Below are 23,381 nucleotides of genomic sequence, written 5' to 3'. Positions count from 1 at the left end.
CCCAATAAGTACTGGTTGAATGAGTTAACAAATACTGTGTATATTTAAAGTGGCATGTATCAACCACTCAAACACTGACTGAGCACCTAGTATATGTAGATCAGGGACTACCTTTAGTTCATCTGGGGAAAGTAGTACAGACTTCACTGAAAATTTGCTGAGGATAGAGAAGGGTTTTATTCTACCTACAGCAGGACACTCACTAATGACACCCACCATCCTTCTATTCTCTCTAGCTATACAACCAACTGGAAAGTTAGTTCTCTTTCTTTAACCTCTTATTCTGATCATTCATTAATTGTTATTAATTAGTATGTGCTTTAACGCTGCAAGTATTTGTGAGTATGTAGATAAATGGGAACCCTTGTGACATTGCTAGTAGGAATGTAAAATGTGCAAGTCATTATGCAAAATGGTTTGGCAGTTTCTCAAGAAATTAAATACAAATTACCATATGATTCAGTAATACCCCCCAAACTGAAAATGCGTATTCAAACGAATTCATACTTGTACACAACAGTCATAGCAGAACTATTCACAATAGTTTGACGTTCACAAACCAAATGTCAATCAACAGATGAATGGATAAACAAACTGTGGCATATCCTATGCTATGGACTGAACGTTTGTGTCTCCCTAAACTTCATATGCTGAAGCCCTAAATACCCAACATGACGGTATTTGGAGGTGGAACTTTTGGGAGGAAATTAGGTCATGAATAGGATTAGTAAGAAGAGACACAAGAGAGGTGATCTCTTTCCACCATATAAGTAAGAAAGTAACTGTCTGCAAACCAGGAAGCAGCCCTCTTCAAACACTGAATTTGTCAGCATCTTGATCTTGATGTTCCCAGCCTCCAGAACTGTGAGAAAGAAATGTTTGTTGTCTAGTCACCCAGTTCATGGGTGTTAAAGAGTTGCCTGAACTGATTAAGATAATGATATAATGAAAACTATATTTGTTGTTGTTTAGTCACTAAGTTGTGTCCAACTCTTTTGCAGCCACATGGATTGTAGCCCATCAGGCTCCTGTCCCTGGCATTTCCCAGACAAGAATACCGGAGTGGGTTGCCATTTCCTTCTCAAGGGGATCGTCCCGACCCAGGGATCAAACCTATGTCTCCTGCATTGGCAAGTGGGTTCTTTACCACTGAGCCACCTGGGAAGCCCATAATGAAATATTATTCTGCCATAAAAAGGAATGAAATACTGATACATGCTACAACATGGGAGCCCTGAAAACATGCTAACTGAAAGAAGCCAGACACAAAAGGTCACATATTATGTGGTTCCATTATATGAAATATCCAGAAGAGGTAAATCCATAGAGACAGAAAGCAGACTGGTGGCTGCCAAGGGTCAAAAAAGGAGTTAGTGGAGACTGAATGCTTAATGGGTATGGAGTTTTTTTTCAGGAGCAATAAAAATGTTGTGGAATCTGAGAGAGCTGATAGCTGTACAACACTGTGAATGTATTAAGCCCCACTGGATTGTTCACTGTAAAATGGTTTATCTTATGCTACATGAATTTTATCTCAGTTTTTTTAAAAAGCTTAGAAATTCATAAAATAACTTAGTTGTTTTAAACTTTATTTTCTTTAGTAATAACGGAAAATTATTAGCCAGTGACTAAAGAATCAAATGTAATTACTTCAGAAATGATGTATGTGAACAGTGAAAAATCTTGATTTTTAAAATCTGATCAAATACAAGGTTTAAGCAGTATCTCAGTTTTAATGAACACAAACAGGTGCAAACACACACTGAAGAGTATGGATTAAAATATGTCTCAATTTAAGAATTATTATTCTCTAAAATATATCCATCATAAATATCACAAGATGCATCATGTGTATGCATTTGAGTTTCTATCAAGTTGTTTACTTAACAAGGGGCTGTCTTGATCTGTTTATTTTGAGAAACAAAGTACTTGCTGGAGGAAATCCTTAGCATGGAAAAAAAAAAGATCAAGGTTCCCTTTAAACTTTGGGAAACTTTAGTTATCTGACAGAAACGGTAAAAAATGAGGCAAAAAAAATCTAGCACTGACTTAGTAGTTTCTCATGGCAAGATCCACAGTTTTACTGGATGTCACCGTACGCAAATAAAACGCAATGAGCTCAAACCCAGTGCTCTAATGACAACCGAGAGAAGTGGGATGGGGTGGGAGGTGGGAGGAAAGTTGAAGAGGGAGGGGACATATGAATGCCTAGGGCTGATTCATGCTGATGTGTGGCAGAAACCAACACAACATTGTAAAGCAAATATCCTCCAATTAAAAATAAATAAATTTTTTTTTAAAAAGTCTTTTAAATACTACTTTATAAAGCAATCCACTAAATAATTATATTATGCATAACATGATACATTTATGTAAATAGATAAATGTAGCATTCCGAATGGTGGTCTCAAGATAGATTAAAAAAGAGCTTCATATCAAAAACTTTAGTAATATAACCTAAAAAATTACATAGATGGTTCAAAAAGTAGCTCTACTGATTACAAAGACACAGATGTGAAAGAGGCATACAGAGTTTGAAAAAAATTGTTCTATAAAATTTGAGATGTAAAAAAAAATTCCTAAACTACTGTGTGTGTGCTCAGTCTGACACTTTGTGACCAATCCCATGGACTATAGCCCATCAGGCTCCTCTGTCCATGGATTCTCCAGGCAAGAATACTGGAGTGGGTTGCCATTTCCTTCTCCAGGGGATCTTCGCGACCCAGAGATCTCTTGCCTCTCCTTCACTGACAGGTGGATTCTTTACCACTGAGCCATCTGGGAAGCCCAAACTAATATTAACTTTATATAATTTAAATCTACTTGAGTTAACAGAAAGAACCCTTTTGGGACCTTCCAAATGGGAAAACAGAGGATCACTTTATATTCAAGGGTTATCAGCATTAGCATTAGAAAAGAGCTACCATAAAATCATAAAGTGATTACTTTGAAAGCTAAAAGTAATTCTTTCAGGACTGTGATTTTAATTTTCTCTGTACTTTCTCTGCATTTTTAACATTTTCTTCCATCTACACATATTACTCTTGATTAAAACAAAGGCAGTAAGAATTAAAAATAAAATTTATTTTCTCAAGATGTCTAAAACTTTTATGACATGGAATTAATGAATTTCTGTTGTGGAAGAGAACAATAGTCTTCCAGTCAAACCTTCTGCCAAACTGGAATAATCTTACCTACAATATTTGACATCATCCAGCTTTTCCCTGATATACAGATCAGTATTTTGAAAACACCTTGTTCCACTATTACCAGTTGAAAACGTCTTTATTGACTCCTAAATATTTATTTAGTCTCTCTTTATGCCAGGGGCTGAGGCCTTTATTTGAGATATTTTTCTCAGGAGTCCCTTAAGTCTTCACTTTTGAGGCTCTATATTTAATTCTGCTCCTTTGTATACTCTACCTGGTGTTCATTAACATCTTAGAGAGGCATAGCCAGGACTTAAAACAACATTCCAAATATTTCTGATCAACCCAAGTCAAAATTAATAGTTGCAGAAAACCTGAAGATTTTTCTTTGATGAATGAGATAACGTAAGCATTGCTAGTAGCTACATAATATTGACAGTTTAAGATTATAGTCAACTGAATCATCCTATAGTCAACTGAATCATCCAAGTCTATTCTACTAGCAACTCACATCTTCCAAATCTAAAGTTTAAGAAATGCATTTTTCCACAATCAGTTTTAGAAAAGCTTAAAAGGGGGAAAATTTGCTTTATAATAAAGTAAATTATATCTATTTCCTGATCACAGAAGGCTCTGTACCCCTCTTCTACATTTTAAGCTTGACTAATTAATCAAAACAAACAGTCTATCTACTCCTTGTTTTATCTATAGGGAATTGTAGATGTTTAATGTTCAGTTTAGGAAGAAAACCACATCATCAGAGGCAGTGTGGCTGATGAATGAATGAAAAATGACCATCCCCGGGCTTTTTAGAAGCCACCAATACACAAACTCAGTTTTCCTATCAGTGTTTTCTTAGGAGTAGCAATGATGCCAAGGCTCAGAAGGGATGAAAATTTCTCTTCTACATCCCTTATATAAGTTCTAAGATGGGCTTTATAGGACTCCAGTTTTCTCTGTCTGTATGGCATCTAAAATTACACAAATATAGCCACCAATTTATTTCTGGGTTAAGAAAACTTGATATAAATCCCTGGGAAGCAAGAAATTTTAACATTCGAGACACAAATCTGAAGATTAAATTGTATGTCAATCTTATTAGTGATAAACCTTACTCAGTGAAATCTCTGTAACTTCTCCAGTACCAAGATTTATCAGAACCTGCTAAAAATTAGAGAAGCTATGCCTATTTGAAAAATTTAATCTGCCTTTATTTTGTTCAAAACCATATAAGTGTAGTAGCCTAGTAAGTGGTTATATAGGATGCTCCCTTCCTGTATAAGTACTTAATATACCTACTTTTACCCTACGAAGATTTAATAGAAAATTAAAGTTACATGTGTAACTTTCCCAGAAAATGGTAAAAGGATTAAGTGTTAGGAGTTACCTTGAGTGGTGAAGTTGAAGAGTGCAGGTGTGTCTCGCCCATTTGGTAGTTTGACATTTGGGTCCCGTAATTCATCAAAAAATGAATGTGCACAAGCTTCCAGTGGTGTCAGTCGGGCAGTTGGTGTATACTCCAGCAGACGGCTACAAAGCGCAATCGCCTCGGGTGGAGTTCGGGGTCGGAAGACCTACAGAATAAAAAAATTAAAAAAAAGAGAGAGAGAAAGTACAGTTAATGTTTCATGTAAGAATCTTTGCAAATTATCGTCTGAGTATTGAGTTAATTCCCACCATGTACAAAAACATGGTTGCATTTGTGAAAGAAACCTTTTAGAATGAAAGGAGTTAACTGCATACAATTTACCACATTGGGGTAAACTGCTAATTAAAAGACTATATGAAAAAGGCTCAGAGAAAAAACTAGGGGAAATGGAAAAAAAAAAATCTATACAAGCTAATCATAAAGCCATACAATCAAACATGCACACAAAATATGACAGGCACAAAAGAAAGTCTCGGTTCTGGGGGCAGTCACAACTAGAATGCCGGTTAATTTTAAAGTTTTGACTGCTGTGGTAATAGTTATTAAGGTTTGCCTCTTTGGTATGACTTTTTTTTTTAGCAGAACAATTGTTAATAATCAACAGCACTGTTCAAATCTGGCAATTAATATCTTTTAAAAAAGAAAAGCTGTTTATTCTTTAATGATTTGGTATTATCTTTTCAATAAACAGAGCCTATTACTATTGAAGAAATTCTTGAATATCCAGAACTTCTCAAAATGTCCAAAACTGTTTTCTCAGGTAGCTGTTATAACACGGCCAGTTTACCCCTCATTTGAATAAATATTCTAGGGTTTTAATCAGGAATATAGAAACATTTTTCATTAAGAACATTAACTCACAGAAAAAGTTAACTGAAAGCTATAATGAGGCAAAATGCAAATAAATAAACTTATTTAAAGGAACAGAAAAAAAAAAAAAAGGAACAGAAAGCTTTCTAAACTCATCTATGTCTTAAAGCTCCGAATAAATACATAGAACTATGAAAAATATACTTTGTTCTAAATTATGGATAGTTAAAGAATAAAAGCAGAAGGGGAAAAACAGAAATAAACATAAACATCTGGACAGAAAGCTTTTGAAATTAAAGAAAAATGAAACACATATCCCTTGACAGAAGCACACAGACTCAAATAGAAGGTTTAGTAGCAGCAATGGTGGAAGTTGACAGACACAAAAAGGAAAACAGATGTGTAAAAATGAGGGAAAGAGACCTACAAGTGAGGAAAGGACATGCAGACTGTGACAAGGCACAGAGGAGTCTGGGAGGCTTAAGTTTCCTAACGATAAAGGCTCATGGAACATTTGGCTATCCACCTAGGCTGAAAGCAGAACTGGTTACTACTAAAGAACTCATTAGATTATGAGACTATTTGTAAGAGTACTTTCTACACTGAAAATCCTTTCTTCGTTTTGAAACAAAGTTTATTATTGATAAAGACATTTTCCTTGGAAACTGAGAAATTTTGGCTTGAGTAGGATATTAGAAATTTATTTCTGAACATTAAAGATCTTAGTTAATTTATTTGGCTGTGTTAGAAAACCCTCTCCACAGTTACAAGCTGCTTTATCTTTATTCTTTTGAATAATCTGATTTGCCTCAGCCAAGGAGCTAATGTACTGTACTATTTGAAATGTTTAAATCTTTCACTGTTTGTGGTCATTTCCCCCCTCTCTTGCTCCCTAGCCAGAACCATAATCAAACTCGAAATGTAGAAGAAAATAATCAGTGGAAACATTTAGCAAATTTTTTATGAAAATACTAAGCACTGTTGACTTATTTTACCCCTGAGGGAAGTTTGTATTTATTTGACAGCATATGGATTTATTTTGTTAGCTAGTCTAATAAAAATGCCTCTGACCAATATGGGAGCACAGAAGTAGAATTAAAATTACCACCACCAAAAGCAGACATAAGTATCTTTTAACATTCAAATGTAGGGTAGGTGGACAGTGAGTGTATTTGAAATGAAAAAATTCTGTTACATCTATTAATAAACCAGTATTGTAAGCTTAATTCTGATTACTAAAAAGAAAATCATCCACGTCTTTTTTGATTTCTTATTGACTAAAAGTCACCATCCATGTTGGTACTAAGACATGTAATAGCTTATTCTGCCAGGGAACACTAACTCACAGAATTAAAGAGTTAGAAAAATAAGGAAAAGAATTCATTTTAAAAAAAGTACCCATTATTATTTCTAACCCCTTGAGAGATTCCTGATGAGAAAAGCCTTGGTTCAGTAATCTACGGATAAAGGTTAAGAAAATTATGTGGGGTCAAATCCCAGCATACTCAAAGTCCAGATTTCTGACCATAAGACAGGGTGTGGTAGCATGCAACTTTCAAAAATTATAGGCCAAACTATAAAAAGTTTTTCTGAATTATCTTTGTGTCTAAAGAAAAGGAAACCAATAACTACTGTCACTTGGCTTTTAATAATGAAGTTTCTGTTGCTTTTCATTCCATACTAAATTGTTTCACACTTGAAATCTTTGGTTCTGTGGGGTTTCATCAGTATTTATTCTTGTAAAAATACTTTTCAAACCCCACTCCTAAACTTCAGCTTAGTTATCAGTAAATCATTCAAGAAACTGAGAATCTAAATATATACCACAAGCAAAACCTGGACCACACAGCCATCTACTTTGTTTTTATTATTACATTTCAAGAATGAATACCTAGCTTTTCAAAAAAGTTTCCCCCCTGAGTTTTATAGACCTGCCCTGAAATTTTGGGAAAAAAAAATTAAATACATACCCGCACTCCTGAGGTGAAATGTCCTGTTCCTGACGAATCCTAAAGATGAGAATGCAGTGAAATAATCCAAACAGGGGAAGTCAATCCAAAAGAGAATAGTCCAGCAAGGAAAAATATATCCAATGTTATAAGAAATCCATGGTGTGGAGGGGGGGACATAGAAAATGTTTATACAGTTATAAACTTTAAACATCAGTCTGCACAGTAGCAAGTCCAAGTTTTAAAAATTATTTCACCACAGTGTATGCAAAAAAAAATTTGATTGCGCAATGGTGAGGCACAGTAAAGAAATTAAATTTTAATTTAATTATGTTCCGATGCCAGTGCATTTATTAAAAAAATACAAAACCAAAAAAAGTTAAAATCAAAATGAAATCTAGAAGTAAAATTCCCAAAGTAAAGTGTTTGGTCTTCTACGACCTGGATTCATTGTCCATTGACATGGCTGGGAGGGGGCATATCAGCCTGCTTTTCAAGATGTGAGTTCCCAATATGCTAATTTTTCTCTATTAATGAATTCCAGTAACACAGTATAAACATTTTTGCTAAATTATTAGTGATGAGAGGAAAGTGATAAATTTATTTAATTTATAGATTTATATTTTCAATTTGTGTGAGCTAAGAAGGATCAGGCCACCGCGGATTATTCTCCATTTTGGATTGACTTCCCTGCTAAAAGATATTTACTGACATTCTCATTATCTTAGGACTCTTCAAGAAATTGACATTATCACCTCAGAAGTGCGGGTATAAACTTACTTTTTCTATTGTGGGCTTTGCCCCCTCATACCCTTTCCTTTTTGGAAAAACTCACTGAAAAAAATTCTGTATCTCTGAGCACTACAAATTCAACACAGTTCCATCTGCAAATATGCCCAATTCACCCACCAAAAGCTAAACAAAAATATATACAATGAACAATACAACTAAGGGACAGTCACAGTTATAGGTGACATGCATAGTAAGTAATGTAAACCAACACCTAGGCACAACGGAGCCAAATATGCAAAAGGGAGGTAGCAGGGTCTATTATGTCTAGGTATTGAGAACAAAAAATGGCAGAACTCACCAGTAGCTGTGAATTCCCTTGGCTATTCTAAGAGAATTTAACATTCTTTTAGGATAGTTTCCAGTGGGGGAATTAAATATTTTGCAAAAATAAATAATCCGCGGATTACTTTTAGTCTGCAGACTAAAATTTAGTTCACGGATTAAAATCCGGCCCATCAGGATAAAAATCTCTCATGAACTTAAAACACAACCAGGTGGACAAAAATAGAAAACCAGACTAAAAAAAATGAGAGCACAAAGTAAGACTCAACTGGGCCAACTAACAATTAGTGCGCAGACTAAATATGGCCAGCCAAGAATGCTAGCAAGGCCATGAAGAGCCAGCCCAAAACACTCCCTGTAAAAACTAAAACCAGAAGTAAATAAATAAAACAGAACAAAGCAAAAAATAAAGAAATAAACAAAAGGAAGAAAACAAAAGAGAAAAGAAAAACTAAAAAGAACCAAAACACTGACATGAACTTTTAAGTGATTCAACTACTACCTCACCTGTGCAGCAACTCATTTTCTTAAATTGAAACAAACTCTTATCACAAATACTAGTCTAGAGAAGAAACCAGGAGAAAAAAAACTTTTTTTCCCCAAAAATAAAGTCTCTGTGGTACTGAACAAATGCAAATGAGTTCTTAACGGAAGAATTATTCAAAATAAATTTGCACTTGGATAACTCAGAAAGGACCCAGGCCATTTTCTCCTTCACATGTCCTAGAATAGACTTTTGCCATCAAACATCAAATTTCAACCTGGAGCTAACTGTTATGACTGAATCTTAAGCCCCTTAAAAGTACCATTTATATACCACATCAAGGCCTAAGGTTGATTCTTATAGCATCAGCTCTCAACAATTCCACTATATTAAACAGCCAACCAGAGCAATGTAAAAATGCCTATGGGACAATGATAATTAATCTAAGTAGAATGGAGAACAAGTACTGTGCCTTGTTCAGTAGCTCAAACAGCTATTCCTCTTCAAGTTTTCATTGTGATAAATATACAGTACAGACACTGTTCGCTGGTCATACACAAAATACACAAGCATTCAATGTTAAAAACCGATAAACCATGAACACTTCTGAAGAGCAACCCCAGTATATAAAATTATTTGCAATTTGTAAGGCTATATGCAGGACTAAAAGTGAGACAATGTCATGGATTTGCTGACGAGTTAATTAACTAAGAAAAGAATTTAAGTCTACTGAAGTACTCATGTACAGCACATATTTCATAAGAAACACAAACATCCTTTCCTTAGCCACAATTCAATAAATTTTAGCTTTACTAATTAAAATACACATAAGGAATGTAATGTTGGTATCAGCATTAAACTATGCCACAAATTCCTCCCTCTAATCTCATTTGCTGATAAAATACTACAGAACTGTGATTTACCAAATGTCTACTTATCCAATTTAATCTTTCATTGTTCATAAAATGGTTACTATACTCAGGTTGATCTTCCTAAGAATATAGGAATATTTCCTTTTCATCCATACCTCCTTATCTTAAGGGATAGCCCCTAAGCTACAACAATTCCTAACTTTAGCAGCACCTAAGCAAATCCACGGAGAAGGCAATGGCACCCCACTCCAGTACTCTTGCCTGGAAAATCCCATGGACGGAGGAGCCTGGTAGGCTACAGTCCGTGGGGTCGCACAGAGTCGGACACGACTGAAGCGACTTAGCATAGCATATAGCACAGCAAGCAAATCCAAGGGCTTCCCAGGTGTAAAGAATCCACCTGTTAATGCAGGAGACACAAGAGGCATGGATTTGATCCCTGGGTCGAGAAGATCCTATGGAGCAGGAAATGGTAATCCACTCCAGTATCCTCACCTGGAAAATTCCATGGACAGAGGAGCCTGGTGGGCTCTAGTCCATGGGGTTACAAAGAGTCTGACACGACTAAGTGACTGAGCACACATGCACGCAAGCAAATCTAAACTGTCTTTCAATAGTATCCACCCTCATCCCCTAGTCCTTCTATCACCTTTAAAAGGAGGCTCCTCTTCCCTTCCACCACCCACACTGAAGATCCTCCCTATGATACCTATAGTATGTGAAACACCTTGGAACACCAACAGCACATAATCAAGTATATGGTTATATATTATTCAATACTTGCTTCAACTGACTCAGACATATACCACCCTTAAGTGTTTCAAAGACGGAGACTATATATTTTAGGGGTTTTTTTGGTATCCTTTATGGTGTCTAGCACAGCACTGATACACAGGAGATAAGTGTTTTAAAGAACAAATGATAAGTCACAAATTTTTGCCTTCTTTTTAATTCACCCTCAACCCTATCCTCTGCTCCCCACGAGTGATCCATTCTTTCTTTTTTTATCTTAATCTTCTCACATATGGATTCACCACCTTAGTAGTTGGATTTTAATGTGCAATAGTTTCCAAAGAAATAGGGTAAAGCCAGTATAAACAGAAAAGTGAGGCGGTCTATTCACATAGCAAAATAGATGTTAGACAAGAAGTGATTATTCTAGCACTAATGAAGATGGAGGTAGAAAATTCAGTAGGGAACATAGTGTATTTATGAGACAACTGATAATGTACTAGTTGAGGTCAGTAGGCAGATGGATTGAATAGTAATATTGAAATTGATTACCTGAACAGCAGACAAAACAGACAAATGACAAACTTAAGAATCAACAGAAATCCCCAACATAGTTTCATGCTTTCTGGAATACATGAGTAAAACAAGGCAGAAAGGCCAGAAAAGGTAGAGTGGATCAGCAAAACAACAACAAAATGTTTGACAGGGATTTTTGCTTTGTGCTAAGACCCTTTGAAGGTATTTTTGGTAATGGGTGAAACTAGTTAAAACAGGTAAGTTTACCAAATGAAAATCCATCTTGTAGTCAAAGACTGAGGAAAAAACATTATGAAGAAAGTCATTTAAAAAAATTATAGTGGGCCTTTTGGTTTAGCTTTAAGCATAGCGAATAATACATATAATAACTAATTCAGCTAGTCTGATTCTTTGATGGCTGAAATGACCTCAATTTTTTGCTTACTCTGTTAGCTAGTTAGAAACACTAGTATTCACTCATTTCACAGCATGTGGACTGTGTTCTAAGAAATCAAGTATGTCAGGATTGATTTTTGTGGATAATGCTTTCTGGGATACTTAAATCAATGATCTAAGGTCCTCATATATCCTACAGACAATTAACTATTAATCATGTATACTCAAGTCTCAGCAACAAACATTTTGAGGTAACATATTCATTTTATTATCAACATTACCAAAGAGAAATGAGAAGCTGCTATGGCACATATACGGTAGGACTTGGAAGGTACTACAGGAGTTATATGGTGGGAATAATCACATAGAGCTTGGATAATTAGAAGATGTTTCATGGGAGAAGAGATCTGAAGTCTTGACAAAGGTCAAGACTTAGTAAGCAGAGAGAAAGAAGAACACTCTAAGTGTTCACTAGTAAGAGGTAGGAATGAATGTGGCTTTTCCGGGGAACAATCAGGAGAACAGTTTGATTTGATCAAGAAATTCAGCATGACTGCATGATCCCTTCAAAGTGAGCAGGACAACATTCTCATTATGTAGCTAAGATATTAAACAGTATTCAGTCAATTGAAAGAAACCAAGGCCCTTGGGATTCTAATCTACTTCCTCTACTAACTAGATATATCATTTATGAATTCATTACTCTGAAGAATATACAGACATCTGTGTTACCTAACTCAGGGGTCCCCAACCTCCAGGATGTAATGCCTGATGATCTGAGGTGGAGCTGATGTAATAATAGAAATAAATTGCACAGTAAATGTAATGCGTCTGAATCATCCTGAAACCATCCCATCCCTGGTCCATGGTCTTTTCCAAAACCGGTCCCAGGTGCCAAAATGGCTGGGTACTGCTGATCTAACTGGCCACAAAGGATAATACAGGGGAATATTTGCTTTAACTTTAACAAAAAGTTAGCAGAATCAGATACTCAAAATAGGGAATAAACATATACAACCATTACAATGTTAATTTTATTAGAAAGCCTTAATCTATCCTAACTGAGCACTGAACTTTTAAATTCATTGCCTAGTTACATGTATTTAAGGGTGAGGGAGCTGGAGAACTTGGGAAAGATTAGGTTTAACTGACTAAATGCCTCAGGAAATGCTAAGAGCAGGACAAAGAACTAAATCTCTCGTTTTTCTGGAAATAAAAGCAGAAATAATTAGGAAGAGAGTGACTGGATAATCTGTCATCCAAACTGGGACAGTGAAGTGTGTGAAGAACATGCCATTAATAATCACACTGGGCAAACATAAATTGGGACATATGATGACTCTTGTCATTATATGTATGGTATATAAAAATTTTCCTATAGCAATGAGGAATCAGAAAATTTTGAAACAGGAGAGACAATATCACATGTGCTTTAAGGAAGATGACTTTGCCAGCAATGAAGATGTGAAAGATATGAAGGAGGGAAATCAGGAGGTAGGAGGTTGTTTCAGCAATTCTATGATATGATGTTGGGCTAAAGTCAGGGCAGTGGAGATAGACAGGACAAATCCTCTATATGCATACTTGTTTTCAAAAGAACCTGAAGAAAAGACACAACAGCTAACTGCTTTCTTACAAAAGCAAAAAACAACATGAGGCACAAAGAATGGGAGCAATGCTTATACTAGATCCTTACTTCATACCTAAATAGACTGTCATTTACCCAAATCTCCATGCACCAAATGCAGAATTTCAGCTTCTTCTCTTCTTCCAACCAATCTCCACCTCTATTTAATTCTCAATTTGCTTTTGCTATCATTTCCTTTTGCTTCCCATCTGGCTTTTATTCTTTTAACTGTATAGCATACACCAAAAGGCAAGTATTTATCTTCCCCACCATCACTCTCAATACTGGTCCCCATTTCAAGACATTAGCACATATATTTCCTTTCCAACTTAAGCCACAAATGCTTATTCAATGCATTAGGTTGTTCTGGCTATTAGGTAATAGTCAAGGGCATTTTACTGGATTTCGAATTCTCAAGATCCCTGCAATATATCACATTAGGATTATTTTATTGTTTTGTTCTTCTGTTTGCTATCTTTCTTATACATCTGAATACCCTCACTCAATGCTTCCAAGGAAGACATTTCCTCCCTTCATCTTTTTGTCTGCCTACTTTTTTTTGAGAACAGGAGCTCCCAGTTCTGGGGATATAGCTGTACTACACTACAACATGATCAAAAAAAGGGTTTCAGCAAATGGGGCTAAAGTAGGTTTTAATAGAAGACTTCGATAAAGGCAAAGCAGATTTTGTTTCCAGCAAAAAGCTTTTTCCTTTAGAGAACAACATTATGTATGTTTAAAAAAAACAAAACTCCACTGGCTGCCTAGTATAGGAGAGTATTTCTCAAGCTGACGTTCACTATCACAAAGGAGGGGAGACTTTCCTTTAGAAATTTAAAATCTTGTATTCTTATTTTGACAATAATCTACTCTTAATAATCACTGCAAATATATTCTGGATCATCTGGAAGACAGTGGTGCCATGGAATTTCTGTGTCTGAATTTGGTTTTGTGTTTATAACCACAGTAACAGCAACCTAATGTTGTGCACTAATGAGAAATTAATGTAAGTGTCCTATTATATAATAAATGCATTTGTACCAAGTGAGAACCAAATTATGCCACATATATGAGTGAAGAATTCACAAGAGTTTGAAGACACAAAATAGGTGGGAGAATTGAATTATTATTCTACATATGGTACAAGAATGGAAGCCTAAATAAAACAAATAAAAGGGCTTTGTGTATATTATTCAAGTCGGAAAAGCATTAGTGTAAGATATAGAAACATCTGGAATTCACAAGGGTAATAGAAGATGTAAAGCATGCAAATTCACCATTAATCTTCTATTGCTTGCATGGTAATTATAATGAATCATTCCTCACATTCCATCCTGGCTAATACTTGAAGAGATATAATCAAGGGGAAAAAGTACAGAATATGACACATACTAATACTGGTGGCAGTCTTGATTTAAAAAAAAAAATGAGGACAAGGACTACTAAGTAATATCTCATGACCTCATTTCAGCATTGTATTGCTTAGAAACTCTATATACAGGATGAATACTTAGAACAGATTAGACCAAAAAGAATTTTACTTTTCTTTCCTCCTTAAAATAACATGCTTATTAAAAAAAAATACGGAAATGCAGAACAAAGAAAACAAAATCACCTACTCTTCTTACTCAAACTACTATTAGCATTTTGGAATACGTTCCTGTATTAATTCAATACACAGAATTCTCTTTGCTTCTTGTTCTTCTTTAACATAGCTGAAATCATAGCATACTACAAATCACTTACTACACTGTAACTTGGAATAACTGCTGGATTCAAACTGCAGCTCGGATTCTAAATCCAAAAGGGCACCTACGATTCTCTGAGTTTAGAACCAGTGACAGAACCTTCTGACACAGATTCAAAATAAACTTTGAATACCAAGACCAAAGGATGATTTATCTCAGAACATTTAGTGTTTACTGAAAACTTAAAAAGAGGGTGGGGGAGAGAGCAATGTCTTGCTCAGTGAAAGCTACAACTTATAATTCTGGCAGTAAAATTATTACTGAGGTCTTTGTTTCTAAATAGTGAATAATTAGTAATAAGAGGATTTTCTGAAGTGAAGAGAAGTGAAGATATTTGATAACTTGAAGCAAAGAAACTTGAACAATACAACTTAGCAAGAGATCTACTTTGAATCTGGAAATGTAAATTATTTCACCTAAATTACTTTACCTCTTATTATAAAAGATATATAACCAATTAAATGAACTTGTCAATGTTCAAAACAAACTGTTCTATGTACATTTTTAAATATACAAGATCTCTGATTGAAATATATATTAAAAAGTTGAATATTTCCAACCCACAAAATATATAATGAAATATAAGAGTAAACTGGAAAGGGGGCTATATGGATGGCACATAACTAGAAGGTTAAAAAACTTGGTATTAAACATACACACACACAGAGGAGAAGCTTAATCCTGACTTTGTCAGTCACATATGGCAACATGGATAAGTCATTTGGCATGTTTAGCTAGAGTTTCAGAATCTATAAAACAAGAGAGTCACTCTAGCTATAAACCTTACTGAGATTTTTTTTCCCCTCTGCATACAATCTCACAAATCAGACATGAAAATAACTTTTAAATAAAATCTCTCTACAATCATTTCAATTAACTATCAAAACAAAAAAATAAAGCCTTCTCATAAGTTAGTACTTATGCTCTTAGAACTGGCTCCAACTAAAAGCTGAAGTTAGGCTTTTCCAATAGCTAGTGACATCCTGTGGGCATATCAACTGCTTTCAATGTGTATACTATTAGTGAGACCAAATCTTCATTTTACTCTTGCTCCCAAAACACCAATAAGAAAGTAACAAGAGAAGAGCACAAAATATAATCTATATACTAGTAGTTCAAAAAGAATAAAAATATATGTGATACTGACTGCTATATGATACTGAATGTATGTAAGTACCCCTAACTATTTAAAGAAATTACTTCTGAATTTTAAAGAGTAAAAATTTATATATAAGATCCTGCACTTAACAAAATTCTTTATTTGAATACTATGCATATGTGCTGTCCTCATCCTACAAATAAAAACCCAGATTGGAAACTTTCTACAGGAAATCAATGGGAATAAAGCTATATACAATCAATGAAACACTGACGTATAATTATCCAATTATTTTTACATGCAGAAGTGCTGTTGTACTTTGTACTCTGACAGCCACCTAGTCTCAAAATAGTTTAGTTCAAGAACAATGAGAAATCCAACTTCTAATTAACTATTGGTTAATGTACTTTTTAAAAAACTCTTTTTGACTCACCTTAGTCCAAGGATGTGCCTTAATTTGAGGGAATTTGAATTCCGTGTAGTTTGGGTTCATTTCTCTAATTTGCTCCCTTGTTGGTGTCCCCAGGACCTAGGATAAAGAAAGAAAGTTATTGCCATAATTTTCTATATACTTATAAATATAGTCTTATGTTTTAATGTACTGGTTTCACTGGAAAAAGGAATTCCAAAGTTATAAAATATGTAACTCATTAAATAGAGCAGACTTTATAAAAGACTTCAATTTCTGACTAGAGAACTCAAGCTATAGGCAGTATACAGACTTTTATGGTAATAGTCATCAAGCTTGTATAAGAAAGGTCACTCAAAAATATTCAACTAAAAATCAGGCATCTTGGTTCTGTCTAGAAAAACAATCTATTGTGATGACATCTGAAGTGAGAGTATCTTTTATTCATTTATTCATCAGTAAGTCAAAGGTTTTATTATCAAAAAAATAATTAGGAGAACCTTAGTCAAACATGTTCATCAATAATTCCATTCAATCACTGAATATTAAGTGAATATCCCTGTGTACTAGGAACTATATGAAGGATACTAAGAACAAGAGAGATTCTAATTATGAGAAACTTACATATTTGTGTGTGGAAAAAAGTGTAACTATAACACAAGATGAAAATATATTGAGTATTTCATTACCTCCAGAGCTGTATTAGGCACCAAAGGAAGCATATGGACTTGACTGCATAAGACAGATGAAGGGAAGAGACATTAAGTACTAAAATGAGTACTTGGAAGAAAAGTGACACTTACTATGTATCTTTGTAACTCTAGTGCCCAATATAAAACAAGTCTGTTGAAATAAAATGTTAATCCATTTAATTCAAGTACAGGTGCACAGGAGGAGCAGGATGTAAAGTGCTTGATTAGTGGTGAACAAACAGGGCAAACTAAGAATTTCAGGTGTTTGTTGTTACTGTTTCTAATTCTCTAGGCTTCATTAAAACTTTCAGAACTTAGCCAAATTTTTTAAAGTTTTATTCTTCAAAAGATACTCATATGAAAACAAAACGTAAGCTAGACTGAGTAGGTACTGTATAATTTAGTTCATATAGAATTCTAGAACATCTTCTGCCTATAGCGACAGCAAGAAGATTCATGGTTGAGAGGAGCTGGAACAAAGTATTACAAAGAAGTACTAGGAAATTATTAGGGGGTAATAAATATAATATAACTTCCTTTCCTTCCTGTAGTAAAATTCCAGCTTTACAGAGAAGCAAAGAGTATTGAGAAGGAAAAATCTGGTCTTTGTAACTGTAGCTATCAGATATTTGTAAGTTAGGAGCTATCTATATTTCAAATATGAAAAATAAAAGTTTTAATTTTAAATAATAAAGTAAGCCCTTATTTTCTAAATTGGACTCTTGATGAAGGGTGTATGTGTGTACATGTAGGGGAAAAAGGGAAAAGAGTGAAAAAGAAGGGAGTGAATTTATTGATAATTCTGCCTTCCAAATGCAACTCCACTGGATTTTTCTAAATGCTAAAGAAGAACAACTGCAATGTTAAAAAAAATGAGTATTTAAAATGCATACTTTCAGTGATGCTACAATCCACTAATTTTATTTTAAGACATATACTCTAATCTAGAGAAACTCTTTATAATATATATTAGTCTGTAATAGGGGCTCCCCTGATGGCTCAAGCAGTAAAGAATCTGCCTGCAATGGAGGAGACACAGGAAACACGGGTTTGATTCCTGGGTCGGGAAGATTCCCTGGAGGAGGGCATGTCAACCCACTCTAGTATTCTTCCCAAGAAAATATCATGGACAGAGGAGCCCCATGGCTAAAGTCCACAGGGTCACAAAGCATAGGACACAACTGAAGTGACTGAGCACACACATAGTCTGTAATAAAACAACATTGCAGGCAAAAGCAAAAATCCAAAAGTAGAATTAATAAATAAATTGTGGCATAGTCAGTCATACAATGATATACTAACTAGCAATGAAAATAAATGAACTAGAGCAACACATACCTTATTGGATGAATTTCACACGGTGGTGAGTTTTCACTCAATGATGACCTTATGTAAAGTTTAAAAACTGGAAACACTAAACTATGTTTTAGTTTACGTGAAAGTGAAATGAAGTGAAAGTTGCTCAGCGGTGTCTGACTCTATGACTCCGTGGACTATACAGTCCATGAACAGAACACTGGAGAGGGTAGCTGTTCCCTTCTCCAGGGGATCTTCCCAACCCAGGGGTCAGACCCAGATCTCCCACACTGCAGGCAAATTCTTTAGCAGCTGAGCCACTCGGGAAACCCAAGAATACCGCAGTGGGTAGCCTATCCCTTCTCCAGGGGATCTTCCCGACCCAGGAATTGAACTGGGGTCTCCTACATTGCAGGTGGATTCTTTACCAGCTGAGTTACCAGGGAATCCTTTAGTTTACATAGTTAAACTAAATCAAAAGCATGGGAATATTCACTAGAAAAATCAAGTATAGATTATTTAGCTTACTAGAAATAATGAAGGAGGAGGGACTGTGACTGGGATGGGCATAAGTAGTTCTCTAATTCTTAATATGAGTGGTACTTACATGGATATTCACTTTATTATTATGCTTTAAACTTAATATATTTTTATATATTTTTGCATTATGATATATTTCACAATTAACAACAATGACACTTAAGAAATGCCCACTCTCAAATTAGTGAGTATTTTTTGTGTAGTATCCTCTTATTTATTCAGCACTTTGTTAGCACAAGGCACAGTCCTAACTCCCTACAAGCTGGTAAAAATGCCAAAAGAAATGAGGGGTTGTATATAGACCATCAGTAAATCCATCTTTTTACTGTATGAACATAGATCATATGAACTTATCAGCTATTTGTCTGATTTTCCATATTTACACACTGTATAATGAAAAAGGCAGGATGCTCCTTGAATGTTTCAATTTGTATATGCTTTTTATTATAACCTAAGAATATTCCTGGTGGAAGTAAATCTGTGAAATACACAACAAACGGCTGAGAAACACATGAAATGCACATAAGGTTTGCTTAACATAAACATATTAAGTTATAATAATTTATTTTATGCGAAAGCAAGTAGGTATACTATATGTGTGCATATGTGAAGTCACTCTCACAGCCACTTAGATCTAAACATTTATTTCAAATTTTATACATGAAAAATTTCACATGAGAAAAGTTGCATCTTTTTTAAAACAGTGAAAATGTCCTCCCTTTATACTAACTACTGATTCTCTAATATTTTTCAATACTACATTTATTTCATCACATTTCCACCCCTCCATGCATATATCAATCCACCTTATTTTCTGATGCATTTGAAAATCAGTTGCAGACATTTAATTATGTCAGCAAACATATAATTAACTAAGGTTCAATATTTCTGACCGTTTCATCTAAGCATTTTTTACATACCTAGAATTCTCATTCGACATATACCAGTGCATGGATATGGAAAAAAACTTTTATCACAATGGGAGATTATCTGTTTTGATGAATAGTTATGATACAAAAAGAATTCTTAATTATACTTCTGATTGGTGGTCAGAGTTTGTATTCTTTATCTTCAAAATGTGGATATTTGTGACTTTTAAGAAACTTAATTACTATTAATATCTAGTAAATGGAATCATTGATATATTCACTATCAATTACTGAAAAGCAATTAACCAAATAAACTAGCATATCACCACAAAGTGGCAAAGGGTATCTTATTACTGTTACAGCCACATGACCTTGAATCACCAGAGCTATTAGATGGACAAAGTGAAATTCCAATGTCGCTGTCTGTTTTATGTTTAATTTCTCTTGTCACATATACAACTACTATAATAATTTTTCTATCTTCTTCTTGTCACTTTAAAATCTTGAAAAGCACATTCTCCCCAGGCTGGCTAATAGAGATGAAAAGTAGATGGGAAATCCACTAGTCCAGGGATTAGCCAACTTTTTTTAAGGGCCAGAAAGTAACTACCTTAAGGCTTGGTGGGCCAGAGAGCCTCTGTTACTAGTCAATTCCACTACTGCAGCACAAAGCAGCCATAAATAAATAGGCAGCATACTTTATTTGGTCCCAGGGCCCTAGGCGCTGATCTCTGATCTAGTTCAAACATTTTTAGAGATGAGAAAAACTGAGGCCCAGAAGAACAACTTTTCAGAGATCAGAAATTACACATAAACTAAACTAATTAAACATAATTTAAATCTCATCAATGTCAATGAATTTTAGGAGACAGTATGAAAGAATCTTTTTATTGACTTGGTTGGAGGACAAACAATTTCAGCTTTTAACGTTGGTAGTTCTGGAAAATGTTGATGCTATAAAACATGAAGGAACAGAGTGAGAAAAAAGTCACCAGGAAAGAGCCTGAGGATGGAAAAACAGCTCTGGCAGTACCTGATGTACAGGTTCTACATGGCTGTGAGACTAATGGGCAACGAAGGCTGAGGGGAGAAGAGTGCTAAACATTGGGACCTTAAAGACAAAAATATATGGAAAGGGGGAAACTTAAAAAGAAGGTTGAGACAGAGGTCTAAGACTCGAAAAGGTCCTATAGATGATAATACCATGGAGGACAAGGAAAGTAAACATTTAAAGAACTGAGAGGTGGGTATCTGACACAATGAGCCCAGGTGAAATAAAGCCCAAAAGGTGTTCACTAATGCTGGTCATGAAGGCTTCCTTTCTGACCTTGGTGAAATCAGTTGTGAGAAGAGCAAGCAGACTGCAATCATCTGAAATGAGCGAGTAAAGCAACATATATAAGTTTTCCTTTTAAAAGGTACCTCAGTAAGGGAAAGGGGAGAACAAGAACTATTTATTAACTCATATTAAGAGCTCTGTGATAGGGATATTAATTTTCTTATTTGAAATTTACAGATACGTTATTACTGCATTTCACAATTAAGAGAAACCTAATGTTCACCGAGGTAAACTGACTTCTCAGAGTTTGTCAGTGGTAAATACAGGATCCAATGCATATGTAGCTGACTGGCTGAAATGGTCTACCTAATATTAAGGGAAGAAACAAGAAAAGGTTTTTTAAAAATAATTTTAAAAAAATTACTTTCTTAAATTCTATTGGTTATACCATAAAATAAAACCTGAACTCTTTGGAGTCATGCAGAATATCCTAAGATTTTATAAGATCACAAGGCTGTAGTTAAAAGTTAAAGAAGTTAGACTTTTCTTGACAACTTAAAAAGATAACTTAAATAAAATCTACCTATATCATGGTAATTCAGCTTAATAAAAGGAGTATCTTAAATATGAAAAAATGCAGACAGTCTAATAGCTGGATGGCATCATCGACTCAATGAACGTGAATTTGAGCAAGCTCCGGGAGATGGTGAAGGACCCCTGCATGCTGCGGTCCCTGGGGTCACAAAGAGTTGGACAGGACTGAGCAACTGAACAACAATGGGCTAAATAATAAGATAAAGAAGTGTAACATATCTCAAACTTATTTTATACATTTTTGTAAAAATTCTTTTAATAATTTAGCAATTTTGATATCACTCTCAGGCTCCTTTATCTGTAGATTGTCACTGTAAATCCCATGCTTTCTCATACTTAAGTATATCTGTAATACCAAACATGTAAGTTTAGTGCCTTGTCTGTTTGTGATTGTTTCACATGTAGAATTTTGACTGGAATGTTAAATGGCACGAATATGGATGTGCACATTCTAAGTAATTCTATTGCCTATATTGCCTAGAATTTTTAATCTCAAGGCCTAAGTTGTAGAACATCCTTGTTATAGAATTGCTTTGTGTAAAAATACTGTGTTAACTAAAAGCCTTACATAATAAAGTATAATTCTGTATAACTTGGCATTAGTAGCTCAAAGAATCTGGAATATCATGCAAAGGTTTGCATTATTTAAAAAAAAACATTACTATGGACATCTCTTTTTAGTAACTGCTAAGTAACTGATATTCGAATTACTCTCTAGAGTAAAACAATTAGAAAGCTGACTGATGGAATATTCTTTAAAGGAGAAGGTAAATATGATTCAAAAAGAAGGGAGTGGGGAACTGGTCAACAGATATAGGTACAAAAATGACAAAAGGGCAGAATTGACAAATAAGGGCATAAAACAGCTATTATAATGATGAGACAAACAGAGGATTAAAAAAGAAATACAGTAATTGCACAGTTGAAAAGTATGATATGTGAAGTTAAAATTTTCCTGGAGGTCTAATGACAGATAAGACACCACAGAAGACAATCAGTGAACTTAAAAAACAAAACAACAGAAACAAAGCTGAAGCATGGAGGTGAAACAAGCTAGAAAATCACAGGTACCTGTGATTGGAGTCTAAGAAGGGGCTTGGGGGAACAGATGTCAAAAAAATATTTGAAGAAATAGTGGCCAACATTTTCCCAAATTTGATGAAAATGCCATGAAACCCCAACAGTATAAAAGCCACTGATAAAGGGAGTTTTTCCCAAAGCAAAGAGACACATTTTATAGAGCTGACAATAATAACAGCCAACTTATTAGAAACAATGCAAGCCAGAAGAAAAGAGAGACCTCTCTTAAAAAAAAAAGAAATGAGAAACTGGAAACCAAGAAATTCCATATCCAATAAAAATATCCTTCAAAAGAATGACAGGAACAGAACCAAGATGTCTTGATTTCCAGTTCTCTCCATCAATTAAACCACATAATAAAACTCAGAGAGGGCTACTTCTCTAGTGAAAAAATAAAACAAACAAACAAGACATTGTTAGGCAAACAAAAGCTAAGAGAATTTGTCTCCAATTTTCACTACAAGAAAATACTTTAGGATGAAAGAAATTGAATGGTCATTCCTATCTACACTAAGGAATAGAGACCACCAAAAATTATAAATATGGACTATATGTATGACATTTCCCTTTTGCTTTTATTTTTTTAAATTGGTCACTTCAGTATTCATTTATTTTTTGATTTATTTTTAATTGAAGGGTAATTGCTTTACAGTATTGCATTGGTTTCTACCAAACATCATCACGAATCTCCCCTTTGCTTTTAAACTGGTTTAGAAGAAAACAGTGTTTAAAGCAAA

The 23,381-nt window shown here is 34.7% G+C and overlaps 1 protein-coding gene across 33 annotated transcripts in view; it reads right to left on the bottom strand.

Annotated features, from left to right (window-relative positions):
- The window catches only part of GSK3B (glycogen synthase kinase 3 beta), a 267,763-nt gene that overhangs the window by 25,954 nt on the left and 218,428 nt on the right, over positions 1-23,381 (bottom strand). For 20 of the 33 annotated variants that reach the window (XM_081571915.1, XM_081571924.1, XM_081571923.1 and 17 more), the window contains 2 exons: positions 16,319-16,414; positions 4,537-4,723 (listed from right to left, as the gene is read on the bottom strand). In XM_081571915.1, the coding sequence (XP_081428041.1) occupies positions 4,537-4,723; positions 16,319-16,414 (283 nt within the window). Of the gene's footprint in view, positions 1-4,536; positions 4,724-7,358; positions 7,398-16,318; positions 16,415-23,381 lie in introns of all 33 variants that reach the window. The other 13 variants (XM_081571910.1, XM_081571912.1, XM_081571929.1 and 10 more) reach the window with 2 other exon arrangements.

Source organism: Giraffa tippelskirchi, chromosome 2 (genome assembly GCF_054371585.1).
Source record: "Giraffa tippelskirchi isolate mGirTip1 chromosome 2, T2T-mGirTip1v1.2.pri, whole genome shotgun sequence".
NCBI lineage: Eukaryota > Metazoa > Chordata > Mammalia > Artiodactyla > Giraffidae > Giraffa > Giraffa tippelskirchi.
Note: the sequence above shows the minus strand (reverse complement) of the source record. Positions and strands in the feature narration are given on the sequence as shown.